This window comes from Dipodomys spectabilis, unplaced genomic scaffold (genome assembly GCF_019054845.1).
Source record: "Dipodomys spectabilis isolate Male_0828 unplaced genomic scaffold, ASM1905484v1 ptg000087l, whole genome shotgun sequence".
In the NCBI taxonomy this organism is placed as follows: domain Eukaryota; kingdom Metazoa; phylum Chordata; class Mammalia; order Rodentia; family Heteromyidae; genus Dipodomys; species Dipodomys spectabilis.
Window position 1 is genome coordinate 423374 of NW_024870764.1, and position 24535 is coordinate 447908.

The 24535-nt window shown below is 40.2% G+C and overlaps 1 protein-coding gene and 1 non-coding gene across 2 annotated transcripts in view; both read right to left on the reverse strand.

Moving 5' to 3' along the window:
• Nucleotides 1-24535, reverse strand: part of Jade3 (jade family PHD finger 3) — a 106771-nt gene that overhangs the window by 40961 nt on the left and 41275 nt on the right. Inside the window, exons 3-4 of the mRNA XM_042684484.1 lie at nt 13341-13397; nt 12525-12610 (exon numbers count right to left, since the gene is read on the reverse strand). Coding sequence (XP_042540418.1) covers nt 12525-12610; nt 13341-13386 — 132 coding nt within the window. The 5' untranslated portion in view covers nt 13387-13397. The remainder of the gene's footprint in view (nt 1-12524; nt 12611-13340; nt 13398-24535) is intronic.
• Trnaa-ugc lies at nt 21563-21636 on the reverse strand. Its single transcript has one exon. It is a non-coding gene; the product is annotated as a tRNA-Ala (tRNA).

The window sequence follows — 24535 nt, forward strand, 5'->3', positions numbered from 1 at the left end:
TTGGGAGAAAGATAATTGATGCTGTTGGGCTCCGGTGGCTCACGCCTGTAATCCTAGCTACTCAGGAGGTTGAGATCTGAGGATTGTGGTTCAAAGCCAGCCGGGGCAGGAAAGTCCATAAGACTCTTATCTCAAATAAACCACCAGAAAAACCAAAAGTGGTGCTGTGGCTCAATTGGTAGAGCGCTTGTCTTGAGCTGAAGAAATGAGTGGACAGAGCCCAGGCCCTGAGTTCAAGCACCATGACTGACAAAAGAAAAGATTATTGATGCTAAGTTAAATATCTTGATGAAGAACTCATTCTGGACTAAGTTGATGGGGGCTAAAAGCAAAAAATCGCCTTATAAGCCAAAGCTAGAGGGAGATTTAAGAAGAAGAATCAGTGACTAAATGATACATTCATCTAAAAAAATTAATCAATGTTGATGGCCCCAGAGCTTTCCAATTCAGAGATTACAATCTCCATAAAGCCTCTGCCTTTGCAGAGCCAAGACTGGCTCATTTTGGATTTCTGACCTCTAGAATTTTAAGAGAACAAATTCTTTATGCCAGTACTGAGGCTTGAATTTAGGGAATGGGCACTGTCCCAACACTTTTTTGATCAAGGCTAGTGCTATACCATTTGAGCTGCAGCTCTATTTCTGACTTTTTTGGTAGTTAACTGGATATGAGTCTCACAAACTTTCCTGCTGGGGCTGACTTTGAATCATCATCCTCAGATTTCAGCTTCCTGAATAGCTAAGACTATTGGCTTGAGCCACAGGTGCCTGGCAAATTCTTGTTGTTGTTGTTTTTAAATTCTTGTTATTTTAAGAACTTCCTTTGAGATAATTTGTTACAACAATCCTAGGAAGCTAATATACTTACAAAACAGAAGAGTAACTTCAAGACTGAACACAAACAGATATAGAGGTCAATGACATCTAGCCCTTGTTCACTGCTTAGAAATACCAAAATCTCCAAGGTATATGTACTCTGTGAAGTCTGGGAAACCTCAAACTATACAATACCAACCATCTCATACCTGTTGTTCTTTTTTTTTTTGTCCCAGTCCTGAGGCTTCAACTCAGGGCCTGGGTGTGGTCCCCGAGCTTTTGTGCTCAAGGCTGGCATGCTACCAATTGAACCAGAACCCCATGTTTTGGCTTTTTGGTAGTTAATTAGAGATGAGTCTCCTGTAATATCCTATCCAGGCTGGCTTCAAACTGCGATCCTCAGATCTCAGCCTCCTGAGTTGCTAGGATTACAGGTCTGATTCACCACACACATATGTGTTTTTCTTAAGTGAACTCAAAGCTAAATCCAATGATTATTATAATTTTCCTTCCCCATTAGAGAAAAATAGCAGACTTATGCGATAAAGCCTAGTTTTAATTTTGTAGCTATCTAAATTAAACAGTTTCAGATCTAAGTTTTCTAGAAAAGCATTTTCCCTTAGGCAGAGAATAAGAATATGTCTTATATTGCTGTGTAAGTCAAACATCTCAAACATGAGACAGGATGTAAGATGATGAAGAGGGAATGAGAATGTAAGTTTAGCACTGAGGCAGATTTATCTAATGATCCAGTTTCTGGTAAGAAAAGGTATTTTAAAGGCTTTAAAAATGAATACAGCAAAATAAAAATTAAAAAAAATCTGTCACAAATCTAAATTATCCAACTGCTTTTAGGAATGACCACATTAAATACAATTCATTACAATGGCTGCAAATAAAATGTAGCTAATGGTAAAGTTAAAAAAAAAAAAAAGAATATAGCCAGCCAATGATGGCTTATGCTTGTAATCCTAATTACTCAGGAGGCTGAGATCTGAGGATTGTGGTCCAAAGCCAGCCCAAGTAGGAAACACTATAGGACTCTTTATCGCCAACTAACCATCAAAAAGCTGGAAGTGGAGCTGTGGCTCAAGTGGTCGAGCACAGCCCTTACGCTAAAAATAAAGCTCAGAGATAGTTTCCAGGTCCCAAGTTCAAGCCTCAATATTGGCAACAAAAACAACAAAAACCAACCAACCAAAAAAAAAACCCAATGTATATAACCACCTTGCCCCCAACATGTCTTGGCTGGTGATGGGTTTAATACATATACATATACTTACATATATTTTCATAAAGAAAATTGAAAAAAGATGAAATTTAAAAATCTGCAGAAGAGGGCTGGGAAGGTGGCTCAGTGGTAGAGTGCTTGCCTTGCATGCCTGAGGCCCTGGGTTCGATTCCTCAGCACCACATAAGCAAAAAGAAAAAAGGCGGAAGTAGCACTGTGGCTCAAGTGGTAGAGCACTAGCCTTGAGCTGAAGGGCTGAGAGACAGCGCCCAGGCCCAGAGTTCAGGCCCCACAACCGGACCCCCCCCCCAAAAAAAAAACCTGCAGAAGAAAGGAAAACAGGGAGAGGAATATTTTATTCCATTTTATTTTTTACATAACAATACTTAAGATGAAGTGATTGATAAAGATCATATTTAGCCGGGCGCTGGTGGCTCACGCCTGTAATCCTAGCTACTCAGGAGGCTGAGATCTGAGGATCGCGGTTCAAAGCCAGCCCGGCAGGAGAGACCGTGAGACTCCTATCTCCAATAAACCACCAGAAAACTGGAAGTGGCGCTGTAGCTCAAGTGGCAGAGTGCTCGCCTTGAGCTGAAGAGCTGAGGGACAGCGCCCAGGCCCAGAGTTCAAGCCCCACAACCGACAAAAAAAAAAAAAAAAGATCATATTTATTTGGCTCATGGATCTAAAATCTGGAATCTCTAGTGATTTTTCTGTTTATTCATCATGGTGAGTTGTGGTACTGTATCATCCCGTATGGTAAAAGAGCAAGCAGGATGACAGCAAAAGCAAGATTTTTTTTTTTGGTTGGTCTTGTGGTTTGAACTCTGGGGCTTGGGCGCTATCCCTCAGTTCTTCAGCTCAAGGTGAGTGCTCTACTGCTTGAGCCACAGTATCAGTTCTGTTTTTCTAGTGATTTATTGGAGATAAGAGTCTCATGGACTTTCCTGCCTGGGCTGGCTTTGAACTGTGATCCTCAGATCTCAGCCTCCTGAGTAGCTAGGATTACAGGCGTGAGCCACAGGCACTTGGCTTAAAAGCAAGATTTTATAACAAGTCCACTCTCATGGCAACTCACTCCTTTGGTGATGAGATTAACTGATGCTTCATTAATTAGGGCAAAGTCCTCATAACCTAATCATTTATTGAATTCCACTGCTGAATTGGGGATTAGGTTTCCAAGACATGAATTCTGAGAGACACATTCAAACCATAAAAGGAGGGAAGGGAAGAGGAGAGAAGGAAATAGAGAGTAAGAGAGATATAGAGAGGGAGAAGGAGAAAAGACAAAGACAGCAGAGACAAAGATAAAAAGCTAGATCTGGCTGTGTACTGGTGGTTTATACCTATAATTTTATCTACTCAGGAGGTTAAGACCTGAGAATCACAGTTCAAAGTTAGCCTAGGCAGAAAAGTTAGTGAGACTTATCTCCAGTTAACCAGCAAAAAAGCCTGAAGTAAGCTGGGCACTGGTGGATCATGCATGTAATCCTAGCCACTCAGGAGGCTGATTTGAGGATTGAGGTTCAAAGCCAGCCTGGGCATGAAGGCCCATGAGACTCTTATCTCCAGTAAATCACTCAAAAACCAGATGTGATGTGGCTCAAGTGGTAGAGAGCTTGCCTTGAGCAGAAGAGCTGAGGGACAGCGACCAGGCTCAGAGTTAAAGCCCCAGGACCAACAAAAACAAACAAAAATCCTGAAGTGGAGCTGTGGCTCTTGTCATAGAGCACTGGCCTTGAGTGAAATGCTAAGGGACAACAGCATCCAGGCTCTGAGTTTAAGCCTTAGTACCAGCACACACACACACACACACACACACACACACACACACATAGATCTGAATGTATTTTTATATTTTGATGTTTGAACCAGGATTGTATTTGATATAGTTAACTTTTTTTTTAAAGAAAAGAATATAGGTTCTGGGATAGGCTACCTGGGTTAGTCTAATGGTTTCATTACTTGGTAGCTTTTAGCAAATTATCAAAAATTTCAATCTCAGTTTACTTATCTGTAAAATGAAGACAGTAATAATGCATATTTCATAGTGGTTGTTGTAAGGATTAAACAGGCAATGATGCATATATAGCATGATATTGGGAGAATTGTAACTGCTAAAATACTAGATGAAGTAATTTTATTATAATCATGCCTCAGACTGCCTTCTAAAATCACAAAAAAGCATATAGTTGAGCTCTATTTAATCCATAAAATAATTGTTGGTAGAGTAGGAGAAATGAGTTCACAATTCAACTAAAGTGCTCCTAATTTATCTGTAAAAACTTGTAGGATTCCCAAGAAAGTGTCCTATCAGGAAGAAGAAACTTCACAAAATAAAACATGGGCAATTGCTGCTACACTTAAAAAGATCACAAATGATGCATATCACAGTGATCGTTCTAGGTAATAATCTTGAGAAGTTTTACAAGTTTTTAATCATGTGCCTGTTTTACATGCACTGGTGGTTTCCCCCAAAATTCCTGAAACAAAAAGGCTTTGTACTTAGTAGATAGCTACTCATTTATGGTCAAAGGGGGGATTCACAGGCTAACATACAGTCTAGAAGCTATGCCAAATCCAACACTGCATGTGCATCTGGCCTCTTAGATGCTTTCAGAAACAAAGGAGGTCTCACTGTGAATTCAATTTAAAAAATCAATGCTTAAACTGCCAGAGCCACAAAATGAAAATGCCCTCATGGACAACTTTGGCTTTTATTGCTCTCATTAACATCTCTCAGTGCGCAGTTTTTAAAAGCACAGTTACTTTGAACATTTATTTGTGTGACATTTTTCAGAAGAAAAGTTAAAACACATTTACTTCCTGTGTGACACAAAGGAGACTGTCGTCTGGCCTGTATCAATGAAGCAGAAAGGTAGATCAGTGTCAATTCATATTCACCTAAATCTAAAACCATACATAACTGATCACTCAGTGCGTCACTCCAAACACAAAAAACAGCTGCAAACATGGCTATTATGTTTAATCAAAGGGCACTGACCTCAATTATACAATCTTAAGGCAGAAAAATATTTTCAGGCTATCTATATGGACCAATTATTTAAAGTAAAGGAAACTTATCAAGACAGAGGTCTTGCTATTATAGCTCAGCCTGGCCTTGAATTTATGATCCTCCTGCCTCAGCCTCCTGAGTGGTGGGAGTATAAGTGTGAGCCGTCACATCTGGCTCTGTGCCTGAAACTCAATGTAGTTTAGTAGTAGAGTACTTGCCCAGCATGCCAAGGCCCTGAGTATAATCCTTGGCACCATAAAAAGAAATAAATGGAACATTTTGATAGGCCTGGGCAACAACAATGGGAACATTAATGACCATAAAATACCATATATTTAGATTTCTTAGATTAAGTTGTATTATTCCTTTTACTTCAAACCGAACAATAAGAATACAATATAGATTCTTGTAATCAAGAAGGGGGAACAGGACAGGGAAGGTGGCTCAGTGGTAGAGTGCTTGCCTTGCATGCATGAGGCCCTGGGTTCGATTCCTCAGCACTTACATAAGCAGAAAAAGCCAGAAGTGGCACTGTGGCTCAAGTGGTAGAGCACTTACTTTGAGCTGAAGAGCTTAGGAACAGGGCCCAGGCCCAGAGTTAAGGCCCATGACCGACCAAAAATAAAAGGGGGGAGAGGAACAGTCAAGTCGGACTTGGGGACCTAATCAAAATGAATGTAAGAGATGGTATTTGGGGTTTATATTGCATGTCATTCAGTGACCCTTTTGTATAAAAGATGGCTTAATTTTTTAATTGGTAATAGAGCAAAAAGCAAAAGAATTAGCCTTGTTAGAAATACAGGCAAAGTGATGTAAATAACCTCTACCTGAATGTATGTAGTACTCTCTACTGCATTAAAATATGAGAACTTTCTGTTGGTAGTGGGTATCAGTGTGACAAAAAAGGGTGAATATAGTTGAAGCACTTTATATGTATATGTGAAAATGCATATAGAAACCTGTTGAAATTATTCAAGAAGGCAAGGAGTAGGGATAAGGGAGAGTGCTAGAAAGGGTGTGAGGTGGGCTGGGAAGGTGCTCAGTGGTAGAGCGCTTGCCTTGCATGCATGAGGCCCTGGGTTCAATTCCTCAGCACCACATAAGCAAAAAGTAAAAAAAAGCCGGAAGTAGCTCTGTGGCTCAAGTGGTAGAGCACTAGCCTTGAGCTGAAGAGCTGAGGGACAGCACCCAGGCCCAGAGTTCAGGCCCCACGACCAGACCCCCCCCTCAAAAAAAAGAAAGGGTGTGAGGTTGATGAGGTACATGTCATGCATGAAAATACCACATCATTAGATGTTCACATGCTTAATATCTAATGGCTAATAAGAATATTACTAAAATTAAAAATAGGAGTTTTTACTTTGTTGCTATGACAGTCTTAGATAAATAAATGAGACTCTAGGTCCAGATTATATGCAGGGTTATTTTGGGAAGAATGGAAGATTTCTTAATACATTCAAATTGGTTATTTAGTACTATGAGCATTTTCTAGCAATGAAAAAAATATCTTTAATGGGGCTGGGAAGGTGGCTCAGTGGTAGAGTACATTTCTTGTATGCATGAGGCCGGCCCTGGGTTTGATTCCTCATCACCATATAAGCAGAAAAAGTGGTGCTGTGGATCAAGTGGTAGAGTGTTAGCCTTGAGCTGAAGAGCTGAGGGACAGTGCCCAGGCCCCAGGACCAACAACAACAAGAATAATAATAAATAAATAAAAAATATCTTTAAGAATATGTGTCTTGGGCTGAGAAGGTGGCTCAGTGGTAGAGCGCTCACCTTGCAAGCATGAGGCCCTGGGTTCGATTCCTCAGCAGCACATAAGCAAAGAGAAAAAAGCCGGAAGTGGTGCTGTGGCTCAAGTGGTAGAGCGCTAGCCTTGAGCTGAAGAGCTGAGGGACAGCGCCCAGGCCCAGAGTTCAGGCCCCATGACCGGACCCAAAAAGAAAAAAAAGAAGAAAAAAGAATATGGGTCTTCTAGAGAGTCAGATAATTATTTCAGGGAAAAAATGTTCAAATAAGAACATACCTGCTATGGAAGTGGCGCTGTAGCTCAAGTGGTAGAGCGCTCGCCTTGAGTTGAAGAGCTGAGGGACAACGCCCAGGCCCAGAGTTAAAGCCCCACGACCGACAAAAAAAAAAAAAAAAAGAACATACCTGCTAGGTGCTGGTGGCTCACACCTATAATCCCTAGCTAGTCAGGAGGCTGAGATCTGAGGATTATGGTTCAAAGCCAGCCTGAGTAGGAATGTCTGTGAGAACCTTTATCTCCAACTAATCATAGAAAAAGCTGAGAGTAGTACCGTGTCTCAAATGGTAGAGTGCTATGCTAGTCTTGACCAAAAGAGCTCAGTGACAGTGACCAGGCCCAGAGTTCAAGCCCCAGGACTGGCAAAAGAAAAGAACATACCCTTAAAATTTTGTATGTAGTTTTCGGAACTTACACAAATGCCTTAAACCATACTTGGTATTCATAGAGCAACATGAAACTCTTCTTTAGGGGATAAATTAGAGGGGAAACATGGTATAAGAATTGCACTGATGAGCCGGGTGCCGGTGGCTCATGCCTGTAATCCTAGCTATTCAGGAGGCTGAGATCTGAGGATTGCAGTTCAAAGCCAGCCCGGGCAGGAAAATCTGTGAGACTCTTATCTCCAATAAACCACTAGAAAACTGGAAGTGGCCCTGTGGCTCAAGTGGTAGAGCGCTCGCCTTTAGCTGAAGAGCGCAGGGTCAGCGCCCAAGCACGTTCAAGCCCCACAACAGACCCCACCCCCCCCAAAAAAAAATTGCACTAATGTACTAAATATCAAAAAAATTATGTAGGCAATTAACTCCTAACAAAAAGAGTAATTCATGTTGTATTGCAATGACTAAGTCCTAGTAAAAACCTTGAGATTTGAGACTTCCACGGTCATCTCAGACTATGTAGAGTCAGAAAAAAATAAACTCCCATCTCTGTAAGACAATAAAAGCAACACAGGAAAGCAAAGTAGAAAATGCTCACAAACTTGTCAGAGAAATAAGCCACAGGACGAACTCCCAACTCAGAGACAGGCATCTACAGGCAGACACAGGACAGAATATTTGCTTACGTCAGGCAGAAGACACTGTAGGAACATTCAACTAGAAATTTTGATGAATTGTTGGAGGCCAAGTGGGGATTACAAAATAATAATGAGGAAGTGGTATTGTGGCTAAAGTGGTAGATCACTGCCCTTGAGCTGAAGAGCTGAGGGACAGCGCCTAGGCCCAGAGTTCAGGCCCCAACACCAGAAACTGCCCCCCCCCCCAATTTTTTTTTTGGGTAATTTACAATATAGGATGACATGACTTTACTAAGTAACAGGGAATTTTTTTTGGGGGGGGTCCGCTCTACCACTTGAGCCTCAGTCCCACTTCCGGCTTTTTCTGCTTATGTGGTGCTGAGGAATCGAACCCAGGGCCTCATGCATGCAAGGCAAACTCTCTACCACTGAGCCACCTTCCCAGCCCAACAATGAAATTCTTGAGGGCTGTAGTCATAAGGGGTTTGCACCCTCTTCTAAACTTTTTCCAGGAACTCAAAAAGGGAAGATGGGTGGAGGGACCTGAGGAAAGCTCTTGAATGGTGCTGGCTGGGCGTCTGATACTTAAATCCCTTGCTACTTTACTGAATAAAACACTTCATCTGCAAATCCCTTGCTACTTTACTGAACAAAACGCTTCATCTGCAGGGGAAAGACTTCTCTGTAAGAAGCTCAGAACAAAGACTTGAGAACATTATAGGATCCTTGCTGAAGGCAGATTAGAGACTAGGGGAAGAGGCAAAAAAGCTCAACCAGTGAAAGCCATTTCCTCGTACCTTTCACCCAGGGACAGTATGCACTCCAAAAATGAAGAGTTACTCAGAAGACTAAAAAATGTCTCCTCCTCCAGACCTTATTACCAAGTGAAAGTCTCCAGTGATAATAACAGAGACTAATAGCTAGGGTGCTGTCAGGGATAGTGTCTCTTGAAGACAAACACAAAAGTCTCTAAAGCTAAGAGAGAAGACAAACATGAGTCTAAAGTCTAGTGCCCATAGTAATAAGAAATTTCAAATACCCATTGCTAGTAGGACTGAAAAAATGACAAAATAGGGGCTGGGAAGGCGGCTCAGTGGTAGAGCGCTTGCCTTGCATGCCTGAGGCCCTGGGTTCGATTCCTCAACACCACATAAGCAAAAAGAAAAAAGCCGGAAGTAGCACTGTGGCTCAAGTGGTAGAGCGCTAGCTCTGAGCTGAAGAGCTGAGGGACGGCGCCCAGGCCCAGAGTTCAGGCCCCACGACCCGATCCCCTCCCCAAATGACAAAATTACATTAGAAAATAATCTGGCAGTTCCTCAAATGTTAAAAAGAATTAACTGTATGATCAAATAATTCCATTCACTGATATATGTCCAAGACAAATGAAAAACTATGTTCATACAAAAAACTGGATATGAATGTCCACAGCAGAACTATTCAAAGAAGTTAACAAGTGGAAAGAGCCCATATGTTCATCAACTGATGAACAAAACTTAGTATAAATTGGGTGGCAGTGGCTCATGCTTGTAATCCTAGCTAGTCAGGAGGCTGAGATTTGAGGATCATGGAAACTTTATCTTCAGTTAACCACCAGAAAAACGGAAGTGGTGCTGTGGCTTCAAGTGCTAGAGTGCTAGCCTTAAGCAAAAAGATCTCATGGATAGCACCCAGGCCCTGAGTTCAAGCCCCACAATTAACAAAACACATCATCATCAACAAAAAAACACAGCATACATATACAATGTAATATCACTTGGTCACAAAAGCGAGGCACTAATATATACTAAAATATGTGGATTTGGGCTGGGAAGGTGGCTCAGTGGTAGAGTGCTTGCCTTGCATGCCTGAGGCCCTGGGTTCGATTCCTCAGGACCACATAAGCAAAAAGAAAAAAGCCGGAAGTGGCGCTGTGGCTCAAGTGGTAGAGCGCTAGCTTTGAGCTGAAGAGCTGAGGGACAGCACCCAGGCCCAGAGTTCAGGCCCCACGACTGGACCTCCCCCCCCAAAAAAAATAAATAAAATATGTGGATAAGCCTTGAAATACCACACTAAATCCAAGAAGATAGACACATAGTGTATGACTCCATTTACTGAAGATATCCAGAATAGGAAAATTCATAGAGATGGAAAATAGATAAGAGGTTACTAGGATTGGATTTAGGAAAATGGAATTATGAAATTTCTATCTAGAGTAATAAATACATTCTAAATTTAGATTGTGGTGATGGCTACACGACTGTGAATAAACTAAAACTCACAAACTGGACACTTAAAACCAGTAATTTACTATGAAAATTTGTTGCAGAAAGAGGTTTAAAACATTTCTCCATTATTAGTAGAATCAACAAAGTAAGAATTTCCCATACCACCAAGTAGTAATTTGTTTCCTAGAGAGATAACAAGAGCAAAGACAGGGGGCTTAGGTATTCTTTAACTGGTAAAGAGTCAACACCGGTATTCCCACTGGTCTGATTACTTCAGAGTATTGATAAAAGAGAAGATTTAGGTGAGGCTCAATATCTTGTCATATAACACCAAAAAAGGTTCAGGGTACAATGGAAAAATCATTCATCAAAGTAGCTAGAAATGAGAAAAGACTGTCAACAACCATAGGTACCAAGACAGCACATATGTCACAATAACCTGACAAGTATTTGAAAGCATCCAAGGTAAAAATGCTTCAATACAAATATCGTTTGTAACTGGATGCCAGGGGTTCATGCCTGTAATCCTAGTCTGAGATAGGAGAATCACATTTCAAAGCTAATCTCAGCAGGAAAGTCCATGAGGGCTCTTATCTCCAATTAGCCACCCAAAAAGCCAGAAGTGGAGCTATGACTTGAGTGGTAGAGCACTAGCCTTGAGCAGAAAAGCTCAGCAACAATGCCCAGTCCTTGAGTTCAGCCTTAGGACTAGCACACTTTTTGAAAAGAGTGGGGGGGCGGGGGTTAAGAAAGTATAATAAAGAGGTGAATTTAATCAAAGTACATTATATAAATATATGGAAATATCACAGTGAAATCCCTTTGTGCAATTAATTTATCTCAGCAAAAAAGAAACTGGAAACAATTGGAAATAAAAAAAAGTCTCAGCAAAGAAATAGGAACTATAAAGAAAAATAAAAGAAAGAACCAGCAAACAACAGAAATCACTCAATCTGAAAAGAACATAGTGAAAATCAAAGAGGCAAAAGGACCTGTAGGAAAATAAAGAGTATCTAACATTCAGAGAATTTATCTTTAAGGTAGAGGTGAAAAGAATATTGAATGGCTAAAAACTTGACAGTTAGGAAGCTTCCTCAACTCCAAATAAAGTAAATCAAAAGAAATCCATGCCTAGGGACATAAGCTAACTTCTCAAAATAAAAGAAAAATTCTGGGAAATAATTAAAAAATAAGTGATTAGTTACCTATAGTGGAACAACTATTTGAATGGTATCAGATTTCTCACTAGAATAAATTAGAAGGAAAAAGCATTGTTTTTCAAAAGCTGAAAGAAAAGTACTGTCAAAGCAGCATTTTATATCAAACAAAAATGTCCTTTAGGAAACAAGGTAAAATGAAAACATTCTCAAATGTAGGAAAACTAAGAGGATTTATCACCAGCAGTCTTACCCTAAAGATTGACTAAATGAAGTTCTTCAAATAGAAAGGAAATGAACAAAAAAAGGGGAGGGGTGGGAAACTGAGCTGGGTGCTGGTGGCTCAGTCTTGTTATCTTAGATACTCATGAGGCTGAGACCTAAGGATCACAGTTTTTTGGGGGGGAGGAGGGGGTACGGTCTTGGGGCTTGAACTCTGGGCCTGGGCACTGTCCCTTAGTTCTTCAGCTCAAGGCTAGCACTCTACCACTTGAGCCACAGAACCACTTTCGGCTCTTTTCTTTTTGCTTATGTGGTGCTGAGGAATCGAACCCAGGGCCTCATGTATGCAAGGCAAGCACTCTACCACTGAGCCACCTTCCCAGCCCCCAGGATCACAGTTGAAGTCAGCCCAGGCAGAAAAATTCTCTGAGACTCTTATCTCCAATAGACTACTCAGAAAAAGCTGGATGTGACACTATGGCCTTGAGCACAAAGAAGCTCAGGGAAAGCTCCCAGGTCCTCCCTGAATTCAAGCCCCAGGATTGGCAAAAAAAAGAGATTGATACAGTGAATTAAAAAAAAGACCCAAGTCTTCAGAGCAAATGAAATTACCAAAGATAAAAAAAGCATCACATTATGATGAAAAGGTTCAATTTGCCAAGTAGACAAAGTAATTCTAAATGTGTATGCATCTAAAATCAGATTCAAAATATGTAAGGCAAATCCATTGGTATATATGTTACTTTGCACATTTTCAGATTATGGGTATTATAATTATGTAGGCAGGACATATCTTACTATGTTTTTTAGTCTGAAAATAGATAACTGATCTCACCTCAGCAGGTTTCTTTTGTTCTTTTTCAGTTTTTGACTTGATTTTGCTTTTATATAGTTTGCCAGGAAAAAATGAAGTAGAAGGACCTGCAAAAGACAATTAGAAAAAAATGCCAAGACGTAATACCTACTAATGCAACTAAATGCCACCTAAGAAAATTATGAAGAAATAAGACCATGATCTTATTCTACTAAAGAAATTAAAAGACAGTTTCATATGCAGTCTAATGGTATTTTTAAGTCATCTCCCAGAATACAAAAGATTCAAACAGTGCCAAACCTGAAAAGAACCATTTGTCATAATAGCACCTCACAATACTTTGAAATAACACAATTCATATTCTATCTTGAAAGAAGTATCTGCAGAAACAACTAGATAAACTAAAAATCTGGAGCAAGTTATCTGTGTAACTTAAGTACTTCCTTGAAGGCTTGTATTAAGACATTTTACAAATAATTGACCCATAATCAAACATTACTAACTAATCAAACATTACTACTAGTACCTTAGATACAATCAGTTTATGTTCTCAATTTTGTATTCCTTACCAGAAAGGCTCTATCATAGCATTACTAGATTTGGCTTTTATTGTTTGAGCTAATAGAGTAAAAACCAGGTTGTTACATGTTATACTAAAGCAATTCTTATACCTAATTTACCTATTTATTACTAATTATAGTTTAAAAAAAGGGCCCTGACAATTTCTTCCCAGAAACATTTTTAACTGTTGAAGGAAGTATGAAATAGATTATCTTCAAGGAAAAGACAAGATTCTTAAGGGGCAGAGGTTCCCAGCTGTCAGCCAGTTCTACTCACAATCATCTGAACTCTCACTGCTGCTAGAAGGCTTACTGCGCTTCATCTTGGAGCATCCTAGGAAAGAGAACAAAACTGAATTAAATAATCAATACACACTTGTCCCAGAGGGCAGCTGACACTGTTCCAGAGACCCCCATAAATAGCAGCCAGAAAATTATACAAAGGAATGATTTCTGTTAATAAGTACATTCCCAAATGACCTAGAATAATGGGAAAAAATACTAACAAATCCTATACTACCAAGTGTGCCAAAGATTAGGTGAAGGCACACAGAACTGAAGCAATAAAGGATGAGTGGTTTACTGTGACTTGAGCCTCAGATATGTCTACTCTTCACCAAAACAAAATGGTGACACTGGGGTGGTCTGTAGCCAGAGAACCCAGTAACGGAGGAGCAACAAAGGAGAAAGTAGTCACGAAGGCAGGGTTGTCAAAAGCCTATGCTGAGCTGTGCTGGTGGCTCACCCCTGTAATCCTAGTGACTTAGGAGGTTGAGATCTGAGGACTGCAGTTCAAAGCCAGCCAAGGACAGGAAAGTCTGTGAGACTTTCAACAAGAAATTACTCAGAAAAAACCAGAAGTGGCATTGTGGCTCAAGTGGTAGAGTGCTAGCCTTGAGCACTAGAGGCTCAAGGACAGGTCTCAGCCCTGTGTTCAAGCCCCATGACCAACAGAAAATGGCTGGTTGAAGAAAGAATAAGTGAAGCACATCTCATCTTTAAGAGCATGGAGGCAAGCAAGGTGCCAGTGGATTAAGCCTGCAATTCTAGCTACTCAGGAGGCTGAGATCTGAGGATCATGGTTTGAAGCCAGCCAGGGCAGGAAAGTCTATGAGACTTTTTTTTTTTTTTTGGGTCCAGTCGTGGGGCCTGAACTCTGGGCCTGGGTGCTGTCCCCTCCCTTAGCTCTTCAGCTCAAGACTAGCGCTCTACCACTTGAGCCACAGTGCCACTTCCGGCTCTTTTCTTTTTGTTTATGTGGTGCTGAGGAATTGAACCCAGGGCCTCAGGCACGCAAGGCAAACGCTCTACCACTGAGCCACTCCCAGCCCAAGACTCTTTTATCTCCAATCAACAACCAAAAAATCCAGAAGTAGAGGTGTTGCTCAAATGACAGAGCATGAGCTTTGAGCAAAAAAGCCCAGGGACAGAGCCTAGGCTCTTGAGTCTGAAAAGTTAAGTCCTAGGATTTGCGCATGCGTTTGTGCATGCATGTGCACACGTACACACAGGAACACACACAAAGATCACGCCCACATTGCTTTTCTGAATCTTTTTTCTCACTTTCTCTTTCCTTGTTCTCATCTTCAAAACAAGAAGTCTAATCTGAAATTACAATTCTATATAAGCTACAAAGATGTTTTAAAAAGTCCTTGTATTAATTTAAGCCAGGCACCTATGACTCATCCCCGTAATCTTAGCAAATCAGGATGCTGAGATCTGAGCAATGCAGTTCAAAGCCAGCCTGGGCAGGAAAGTCTGGAGCTGTGACTCACATAGTAAGAGCACTAGCCTTGAGTGAAAAGCTAAGGGACAGCAACTAAGCCCTGAGTTCAAACCCCAATACTGGCACAGAAACAGTCCTTATATTATGAAACATGAGTGTTTTGGATTACAAGTTTTTTTTCTTGCTACAGGGTCTTGTTTTGTAGCTCAGTCTGGCTTAAAATACTCCATATCCCTCAGTAATGACCTGAAATATTGAACCTATAAAAATATATGTCACTGGGGGCTGGGAAGGTGGCTCAGTGGTAGAGCGCTTGCCTTGCATGCCTGAGGCCCTGGGTTCGATTCCTCAGCACCACATAAGCAAAAAGAAAAAAGCCGGAAGTGGCACGTTGGCTCAATTGGTAGAGCACTAGCCTTGAGCTGAAGAGCTGAGGGACAGCACCCAGGCCCAGAGTTCAGGCCCCACGACTGGACCCATAAAAGAAAAAAAAAAAGAAAAAGAGACATACCAACTGGTAGAGCACCAGCTGAGCAAGCAAGCACAATAAGCATGTAATACCTTAAAAAAAAAAAAAAAAAAATATATATATATATATATATATATATATATATATATGTCACTGTCATTCAAGTTAGACACTAACCAGAACTTGAAAAGAATAATGCAATCATTTGGATAGTGAAGTCTCTGTATCATGAAGATAGTCCAATAAGTATAAACTTCGCAGTGTGGAAAACCCAACGATCTAAGCAATAGTTCTCAACTGAAGGCAATTTTGAGTCCCAACCTCAGGGTACATTTGGGAATATTTGGCTGGCATTTTGTAATTGTGGTTGCCAGCATCTAGGTGAAGAGGCCAGTGGGATTACTGCTAAATTATCCTAAAAGGCACAAGACAGTACCTTACAATGCACAGACTTATCTGGACCAAAATGTCAAGTGTGGAAATAGAAAAATCTTGTTCTAAAGGAATGAAACAAATTAATAAGCATCAACAAGAGTGTAGAAATTGACTTGCACCTTAGTCACAGAATTAAGATACAAAGGGGGCACTGTGGGAAACCTAAAGACAATTCTATCAAAAGGAAAACAGGAACTTCAATAAGGCTTATGGAACTTAGCAAACTATCAGCTCAAGAAGTGGAACAGAATGAAAATGTAAACAAATTCAAGAAGGTCTAACTCCAAATCAGGTAGGACAAATCTGATATTTAGAAGAAACCCTTAAGTAAAGAAGCATCTAAAGGTCTCAATCCTTAAGCTCTCAGGAAAATATCCTTTTTATTAATTATGAGATACAGACATTACAGTTAGGCCAATGGTCAAACGAGATTAGCACATTTCTTATATCCTTGCGGGTCAACTCCTGCCAATGTGAACAAAGAGCCTTTTAAACTACTACTTTAACTAATATCCTAAGTGCTATGTGTCCTTTGAACGGACTGCCTCTGGTTTGAGGGTAATACTAATGTCACACTGTTAGAGTGCCATTCCTGTGTTTTAATTCCAAATTTATCTCTCTATATAAAACAAGTCAACCTATCATTGCTTCACTGTCATAGGAAAAAACCTTTCTTCAAATCTGTTTACCTTTCGTATTCACTTTGGTAGTCTAGAGATTAAGGTCATAAATATCTATCCAGAAATACAACAAAAAAATCAGGAAAAGAACACATTCTATGTATTTTATTGCTTTTCCATATGCCAACAAATTTTTGTATTTATAAAAAACTAATTTCTTGGTACTTTCTAAATGAAAGTCATCTTTGTCTCATCATTTTAAAGTTTAAAAAAAATAAATATATATTATGTGACTCATGAGTCTCCTCTGCTCACATTAGGGGTCTGGATGTCAATTACTTTTTTCTTTATTGGACAGTACTAGGATTTGAACTCAAGTCCCCTGCTCTTTTTGCTCCAGGTCATGGGGCTTGAACTGTGGGTATGGGTGCTATCCCTGAGCTCCAGCTCAAGGCTAGTAGTCTACCCCTTTGAGCCATAGCTCCACTTCTGGGATAAGAGTCTCACACTTTCCTGGCTGGCTTTGAACCTCAATCCTCAGAGCTCAGTCTCTTGAGTAGCTAGGATTACAGGCATGAGCCACCAGTACCCCAAGAGTTTCTTCCTTTTTAGGGAGGCCCTCTACCACTTAAGCCTGGAGGTCAACTCAAAAAGAATGAAAGTCCTCAAAAAGAATGAAAAGGATGGGCCCCAGAGGTTTATGCCTTATGCCTGTAATCCTAGCTATTCAGGAGGCTGAAATCTGAGGATGAAGTTTGAAGCCGGCTCAGGCAAGAAAGTCTTTGAGACTAATTTCCAATTAACCACAAAAAAGCCATTAAGTGGAGCTGTGGCTCAATTGGTAGACTGCTAGTCTTGGGAAAAAAGTTCAGGGACCATGACCAGGCCCTGAGTTCAAACCCTAGGACCAGGAAAAGGAAAAAATAAGGAAAGAAAACATAAATTTACCTAGAGTGAATTTGAATTCTGCCACTGAGAGAAGTATTTTTTTATATCAACCAACAAATATTACTGCCACTACTATGAAGCAGGCTTATCTTTTATCTATGTGGGTTTTTTTTTCTCCTGGGGCTTGAACTCAGGGCCTGCCTGGGTGCTATCTCTTAGCTTTTGTGGTCAAGGCTCATGCTCTACCACTTTGAGCCACAGGGCCACTTCTGGTTTTCTGGTAGTTAATTAGAGAGGAGTCTCATGGACTTTCCTGCCTGGGCTGGCTTCAAACTGCAATCCTCAGATCTCAGAGTACTAGGATTACAGGTTTGAGTTACGGGCGCCCCATTTTACCCTTTTTAATATATATACTTCGAAATTTCAACCCCTGAGCAGAAAGATGTTTGTTAGAAGGCCAAATTCATGCTGGGTATTAGCGACTCATGCTTGTAATCCTAGCTACTCAGAAAACTGGATCAGGATTCGAAGACAGTAGGAGCAGGAAAGTCCAAAAGACTTCAATTAACCAATAAGTCTTTAATTAACAAGTGGAGGATTGGCTGAAGATAGTCTCAACCAAGGAGGTATGCTGACTAAGTTTGAAGCCCTTAGTTCAAACCCAAATAACAGAAAAAAGGAGAAGAAAAAGATTTTTAAAAGGCCAGATAACGCAGAGGTCAGTAAACATTTTTTGTAAAGGACCAGGGGAAGATTTTTGGATTTGTGGACCATTTGGTCTCTGTCGAAACTAATCAAATCTGCCATTACAGCATGAAAGCAGCCATAGACAGTATATAAAGAAGTGTTCCAATAAAATTTCCTTATTAGGGATTGGGAAGGTGGCTCAGTGGTAGAGTGCTTGCCTTGCATGCATGAGGCCCTGGGTTCGATTCCTCAGCACCACATAAGCAAAAAGAAAAAAGCCGGAAGTGGCACCGTGGCTCAAGTGGTAGAGTGCTAGCCTTGAGCTGAAGAACTGAGGGAGAGTGCCCAGGCCCAGAATTCAGGTCCCACAACTGGACCCCCCCCCTCAAATTTCCTTATTATAGTATTTAAGCTTTATATAATTTCCATGTGTCATGAAATACTCTTTCCTTCTTTTTCAACCATTAAAAATATAAGAACCATTCCTCATGGTTCATAGAACATACCAAAACAAGTGACAAATTAGATTTGATTCACAAAACCAGTTTGTCAAACTTGGTTCTACACTACAAGAAATATTTCTGTTAGTGAAAGTGTACTGAAAATTGGAACAACAATAATTACCAACCACTCTCCTAATACCCTTCCAATCTCATTTCTACCTCTAATCTCTTGGCCCACTATTTGGCTAATACAGACCCCCTCATTGGAAAGTTTTTAGCCTGGGTGGCCTATTTTGTAATGTTATTTTAACGGTTCTAACATGAGCTAATTTAAAATCTGAAAGACAAAGCTCCAGTTTCTGGTAGCTTTTGAAAAATCTGTATTATATTCTGTTTTGTATTTTTTTTTGTCAGTCATGGAGCTTGAACTCTGGGCCTGGGCACTGTCCCTCAGCTCTTCAGCTCAAGGCTAGCACTCTACCACTTGAACCACAGCACCACTTCCACTTTTTCTGCTTATGTGGTGCTGAGGAATCAAATCCAGGACCTCATGCATGGAAGGCAAGCACTCCACTGAGCCACCTTCCCAGCCCTATATTCTGTTTTTTGCATAAGTATATACATACAAAATTTAAGTTCCTAGGTATACAGGCTTGGCATCTTTTTATTTTTTGTCAGTTCTGGGGCTTGAGCTCAGGGTCTGTCCCAGAATTTCTTTTGCTCAAGGCTAGTACTCTACCACTTGAGCCCCAGAACTACTTCTGGCTTTTTCTGTTCATGTGGTACTGAGGAATTGAATCCTGGACTTCTTGTATGGTAGACAAGCACTCTACCACTAAGCCATATTCCCAGCCTTGGCATCTTTTTTTACTAAAAAAATTATCTTTAAAGGAGTTTCAATCCACCACATTGATGTAGGTTTGGCATGTTAGGAATCACTTTTATTATTAAACATATAATTCTTTCTCAAGATACTCAAAACTTTTTTTGTTCTAGTACTGGGGTTTGAACGCAGGCCTTGCTTGGCTTTTTCTGTTCAGTGCTCTAACATTTAAATCACACTTTCATTTCTGGCTTTTTAATGATTAATTAATGATTAATTATTTTTGAAATGCCATCTTGTTGTGTACCCCATGTTGGCCTCATCTTGCATTCTTCCTGTCTTTGTCTCCTAAGTGTAGTGATTACAGACATATATTACCATGCTCAGCATCCAGATTTTTAAAAAAGAACCTTTTGTGCTGGTCCTGGCCTTTAACTCGGGGCATCAGGGCTGTGGGCATTTTTGTTCAAGGCTAGAACTGTACCACTAGAGCTACAGCTCTACATCTGGCTTTTTGGTGGTTAATTGGAGATAGGAATGTCAAGGATTTTCCTTCCTGGGCTGGCTTTGAACCTCTTGATCCCAAGATCGCTGTCTTCTGAGTAGCCCGGATTATATACAGGTGTAAGCTACTAGAAACAAGTAGGTTTTGCTGACTTTTTTTTTGAAAGCTGGTCTTGAACTCAGGCATATGGCAAAGTCCCTGATCTTTTTTGCTCAAGGCTAGGAAACTACCACTACAGCTACAGATTACTTGAAGATATGAGTCTCATGAACTTCCTGACTTGTCTGTCCTCAAACTGTGATCTTCAGATATCAGCCCCTGGAGTACTAGGATTATAGGCTTGAGCCTCTGGCATCAGGCCTCACTCTTTAAAACCCTTATATCATTACATTTAATCACAATAGACTAAGATATGTTGACTGCATCCTCTGGAACAGGAAGTTTGCTTCTTACACTGTATTTCCAACTCCTGTCTAAATTTACTATCTCAAAATCTCATATTAGAATTAAAAAAATTGTCTCAAATAGATAGTTACAAGCAGGGACAGCGCCCAAGCCCAGAGTTCAACACCCACGACTGACCAAAAAAAAAAAAAAAAAAAAAGCATATGACAAAAGGACAGTTAAGTTAGGTTCCTAACACATTTGAAAACTATTAATCTGAAAAAGGCAATGACTCAACTTCTATACTTAACTCTATACTCTTAGAGCAAGGAAACAAACCTGCAGGCTTAGAATCAGTTGGGAGGTCGACTCCCTATCTATGGGTTCTTAATAAAGAAAATGAGCTAGGTGGTGTTGGCTCATGCCTGAAATCCTAGCTACTTAGGAGGCTGAGATCTTAGGATCATGTGTGAGACTCTTATCTCCAATAAACTACTCAGAAAAAGCCAGAAGTGGCATCCTGGCTTAAGTGGTAGAGTGCTAGCCTTGAGCAGAGAGGCTCAGAGACAGAGCCCAGGTCTTGAGTTGAAGCTCCAGGACCAGCAAAAAAAGGCAAATGAATTGATATTGTAGCTATTTTTCTCAAAAAAATATTTACTTATCACATATTTATCACATCTAACGGTCTGAGTTTTTCTTCAGAAATAGGAAATTGGTTTTCCAGTACATGCATTTTCTAGTTTCCATGACTGGATTCAGTCATTTTACTTCTAACAGAATTCAAGATACTTTTGCAAGGAATATTACTTTAATCATCACTGATTCTGTAAAACAAGTGATGAATGAGAAAGTTGGAAAGTACTGAGTAATATGTAGCTTTCTGAGAATTAGTTGAGTTCAGTCATTTATGCTGTTCACGCTCCAGTAATCCTAGAAGCCAGATTTGAAAACAGATAAGTACCTAAGGCATTTGAGACAAAACAGCAAAAGTTACCCTTGAATGGTTTTACATGCTACCCAAAGCAGGATCTAATATGAAAACTAGAGAACTTCGATGGAACCTAATTACTTTCTCTTGACTCTAGAAAAAAAAACAAAATTCTATGTAAACTAAAAAAAAATTCAAGTAGAAATATGCAACACAGGAAAAAGAAAGCAACTGTTGCCTTTCTGTGCAGTTCTCCTGCCCTTTCAGTGTAATTTAGCCTATTTCAAGTAACTGTTTTACAAAAATATGGACAGACATAAAACTCAAAAATTTGAAACAAAAGACATTTGGGTGTAGAAAGCGACTACCTTGACCAAAGCACCTGGTAAGCTCAGAATACTCTGACCACTGATCATGATGAAGATTTTCTAGACCCTGAGTCTCAATATTTTCTTTCTTTTTTATTTTTTTTTGGGTCCGGTCGTGGGGCCTGAACTCTGGGCCTGGGCACTGTCCCTCAGCTCTTCAGCTCAAGGCTAGCGCTCTACCACTTGAGCCACAGCGTCACTTCTGGCTTTTTTCTTTTTGCTTATGTGGTGCTGGGGAATCGAACCCAGGGCCTCATGCATGCAAGGCAAGCACTCTACCACTGAGCCACCACCCCAGCCCCTCTTTTCTTTTTTTTTTTAAATCACTCGTAGGACTTGAACTATTCCTCAGCTCTTCAGCTCAAGGCTAGCACTCCACCACTTGAGCTATAGCTCCACTTCCAGTTTTCTGGTAGTTTATTGCAGATAAATCTCACAAACTTTCCTGCCTGGGCTGGCTTTGAACTGTGATCCTCTGTTTTCAGCCTCCTGAGTAGCTAGGATTACAGGTGTGAGCCACCTTGCCCATAAGTCTTAATATTTTCTTTCTTCTTTTGGCGGGGGGTCCGGTCGTGGGGCCTGAACTCTGGGCCTGGGCACTGTCCCTCAACTCTTCAGCTCAAGGCTAGTGCTCTACCACTTGAGCCACAGCGCCACTTCCGGCTTTTTTCTTTTTGTTTATGTGGTGCTGAGGAATCGAACCCAGGGCCTCAGGCATGCAAGGCAAGCTTCTCTACCACTGAGCCACCTTCCCAGCCCTCAATATTTTCTTACCCAAGAATCTAAAGCGTAATTCCATCCCTCAAGATCAAAGGCAAACAATTTGGCTCAGTGATTCAATAAAATCTCTGGAGATCTGCCAGAAAAAGAAGGTCTACTGAATAGCTCATTAGTTTGTAATGCTTAAAGCAACTTTGGGAAAAACCACTGGGAACTGAACATGAGCTAAAACTTCCCAGAAGACATTTAGTTTTCACTTGACTACTCCACTGACAGGGAGCTCACTGTATGACAAAGCAAGTCGTACCAATGTCTTAACAGCTTCAAATAAAAAAATTTCCCTTTTCATTTCAGAATTCTGCCTTTATAGTTTGTATTTTTAAGTTCAAATCTCCATCTGTATCCTCAAATTACTTCTTGACTCAAGTACATTTTTCACCAGCAAGTGTACAACTTCCTCACTTGAAAACTCCTAAAAGTCATCCAGTCTGTTTCTCCTTCTTTAGTCTGTCTCTCCTTAACTGGCTTACATCACACATTTGAATTCTTGAAAACCAGGCTATGCTTTTTTCCTAGTCCTCATCCATAAGTACCCGTGTGCTGTTTTGACATGTTCATCACTGTCACTCTTGAAACAACTTCCTTACCTTCCAAAAGCTTTTATTCGGGTTTCCTATGTTACTTTCTAGCCAACTTTTCTTCTTGTAACCATCAAAGAATTTCCTTGAATTGCCCTACTTTGTGCTCATGGCTCCCAGAACAAGGCCAACCCCCTACCCCCCAACCCCAGTCTAGAATTTTTTTGTAGAATATGAGATTTGAGAGGGAAAAAAGTAAACAAGGAAGAACAAAGAAAAGAATAGAAAAGAAGGAAGGGGAAAACTGAAAAGGAAGAAAGAGTACCCTAAAGGAAGAAGAAAAGAAAGAAGTCTTGCCAACTGGATATAACATAACATGAAAGATGAGCAACACCGAGGCAATGATCTTTTCTCCTCTGGCTCTTCTTCCCTTTTAGTGGTCTCAGTTTGGCACCTCCCTGTATTAGTCACAAAATCTAGACAAGTACCTTGACTCTATTAATTACCTCACCACAGAGAATCAACCAATCATCTGAGTTAACTGCTTAAGTAATCTAAATCAACATTACTTTTCTATCTCAGGCAACACTTTCTTAAGTTTAGTATAAAGTCTCAAACCTAGAATGCAACAGCAGCTTCTTAACTAGTTTTAGGACTCTGATCTTGTTGCCTTCAAATTTACCCCCCAGCCAAATGCTAGAGACTCATCCTCAAAGACAAATTGGATACTTCCTTTCATATTGAGATTTTAATGGCTGCCCTGAGCTCCTGGAATGTTTTTATTAATGTCCCATCAAGGCCAACAAAGCCATCCACAATCAAGGTCCATCTACTTCTTCTTTATCCAAAACTACTCTCCACCCAGTTTTATGCTCAATGATGAACCTCTATAGATCCACTTTATATGTGCATACAATCCCTACTTCTAACTTCCTTACATAAAAAGTTTTGAAATCTTCAAATACAAGAAACAGAGAAGATGGTATAATTGCCACCCATACACACCTATCAGATATTGAACTGTCAGTTTTTCTATACCTGCTTTCAGCTTCTAATAAACTATTTTAAAGTAAATAACTAATATGACAATATTTTACCCCTATTTTACTATGTGACTCTGAAATGCTCCTTATTTATTTTTAAAATTGTTATTATAAGACAGGTGATGAGTACATTTCTTTTTGGATAATATCACCCCTTCCCTCACTGTCTCCCAGATTTATCCTCCCACTACTACATACAAGTTCTATAGCTCATTTTCAACATAGCGTCTAGTGCACATTTGTTCACCTTTTGTTCACTCAATTTCTGTGCTCTCTTCTTAACCCTTCCAAAGATAAACAAAGCAAAAAAAGAAAACAAAAACATCAACAAAGAAAAAAAGCCCTCTTGTTTCTGTTTCCTGGAGTTCATTTCAATATTTTTATATGATCAGATGCATATAAGTATTGCACTTTGCTTTCATCTCCTAAGAATATTTTCCATTAGTCTCACTGTATGAGAGTCTAGAGTCCCGTGTGCTCCAGTGTGACATTGTTAGGTTCCATTTTTTTTGTCAGTCATGGGGCTTGAACTCTGGTCTTGGGCACTGTCCCTGTGCTCTTCAGCTCAAGGCTAGTGCTCTACCACTTGAGCCACAGCGCCACTTCCAGTTTTTCTGAGTGTTTTGTTGGAAACCGCAACCCTCAGATCTCAGCCTCCTGAGAAGCAAGGATTACAGGTGTGAGCCACTGGCACATGGCCCAATTCAAACTTTTTAACCACAAATAAGTATCATAAATCTCCAACCAGAATATGAGTTTTGATCAGGTATGGGCTAGATTTTCAATTTTTTGTGCTGGATGTTCCTTATCTTCTTGAAAAATCTTATTAAACTTTGAAGTTATTTAAAAATTATT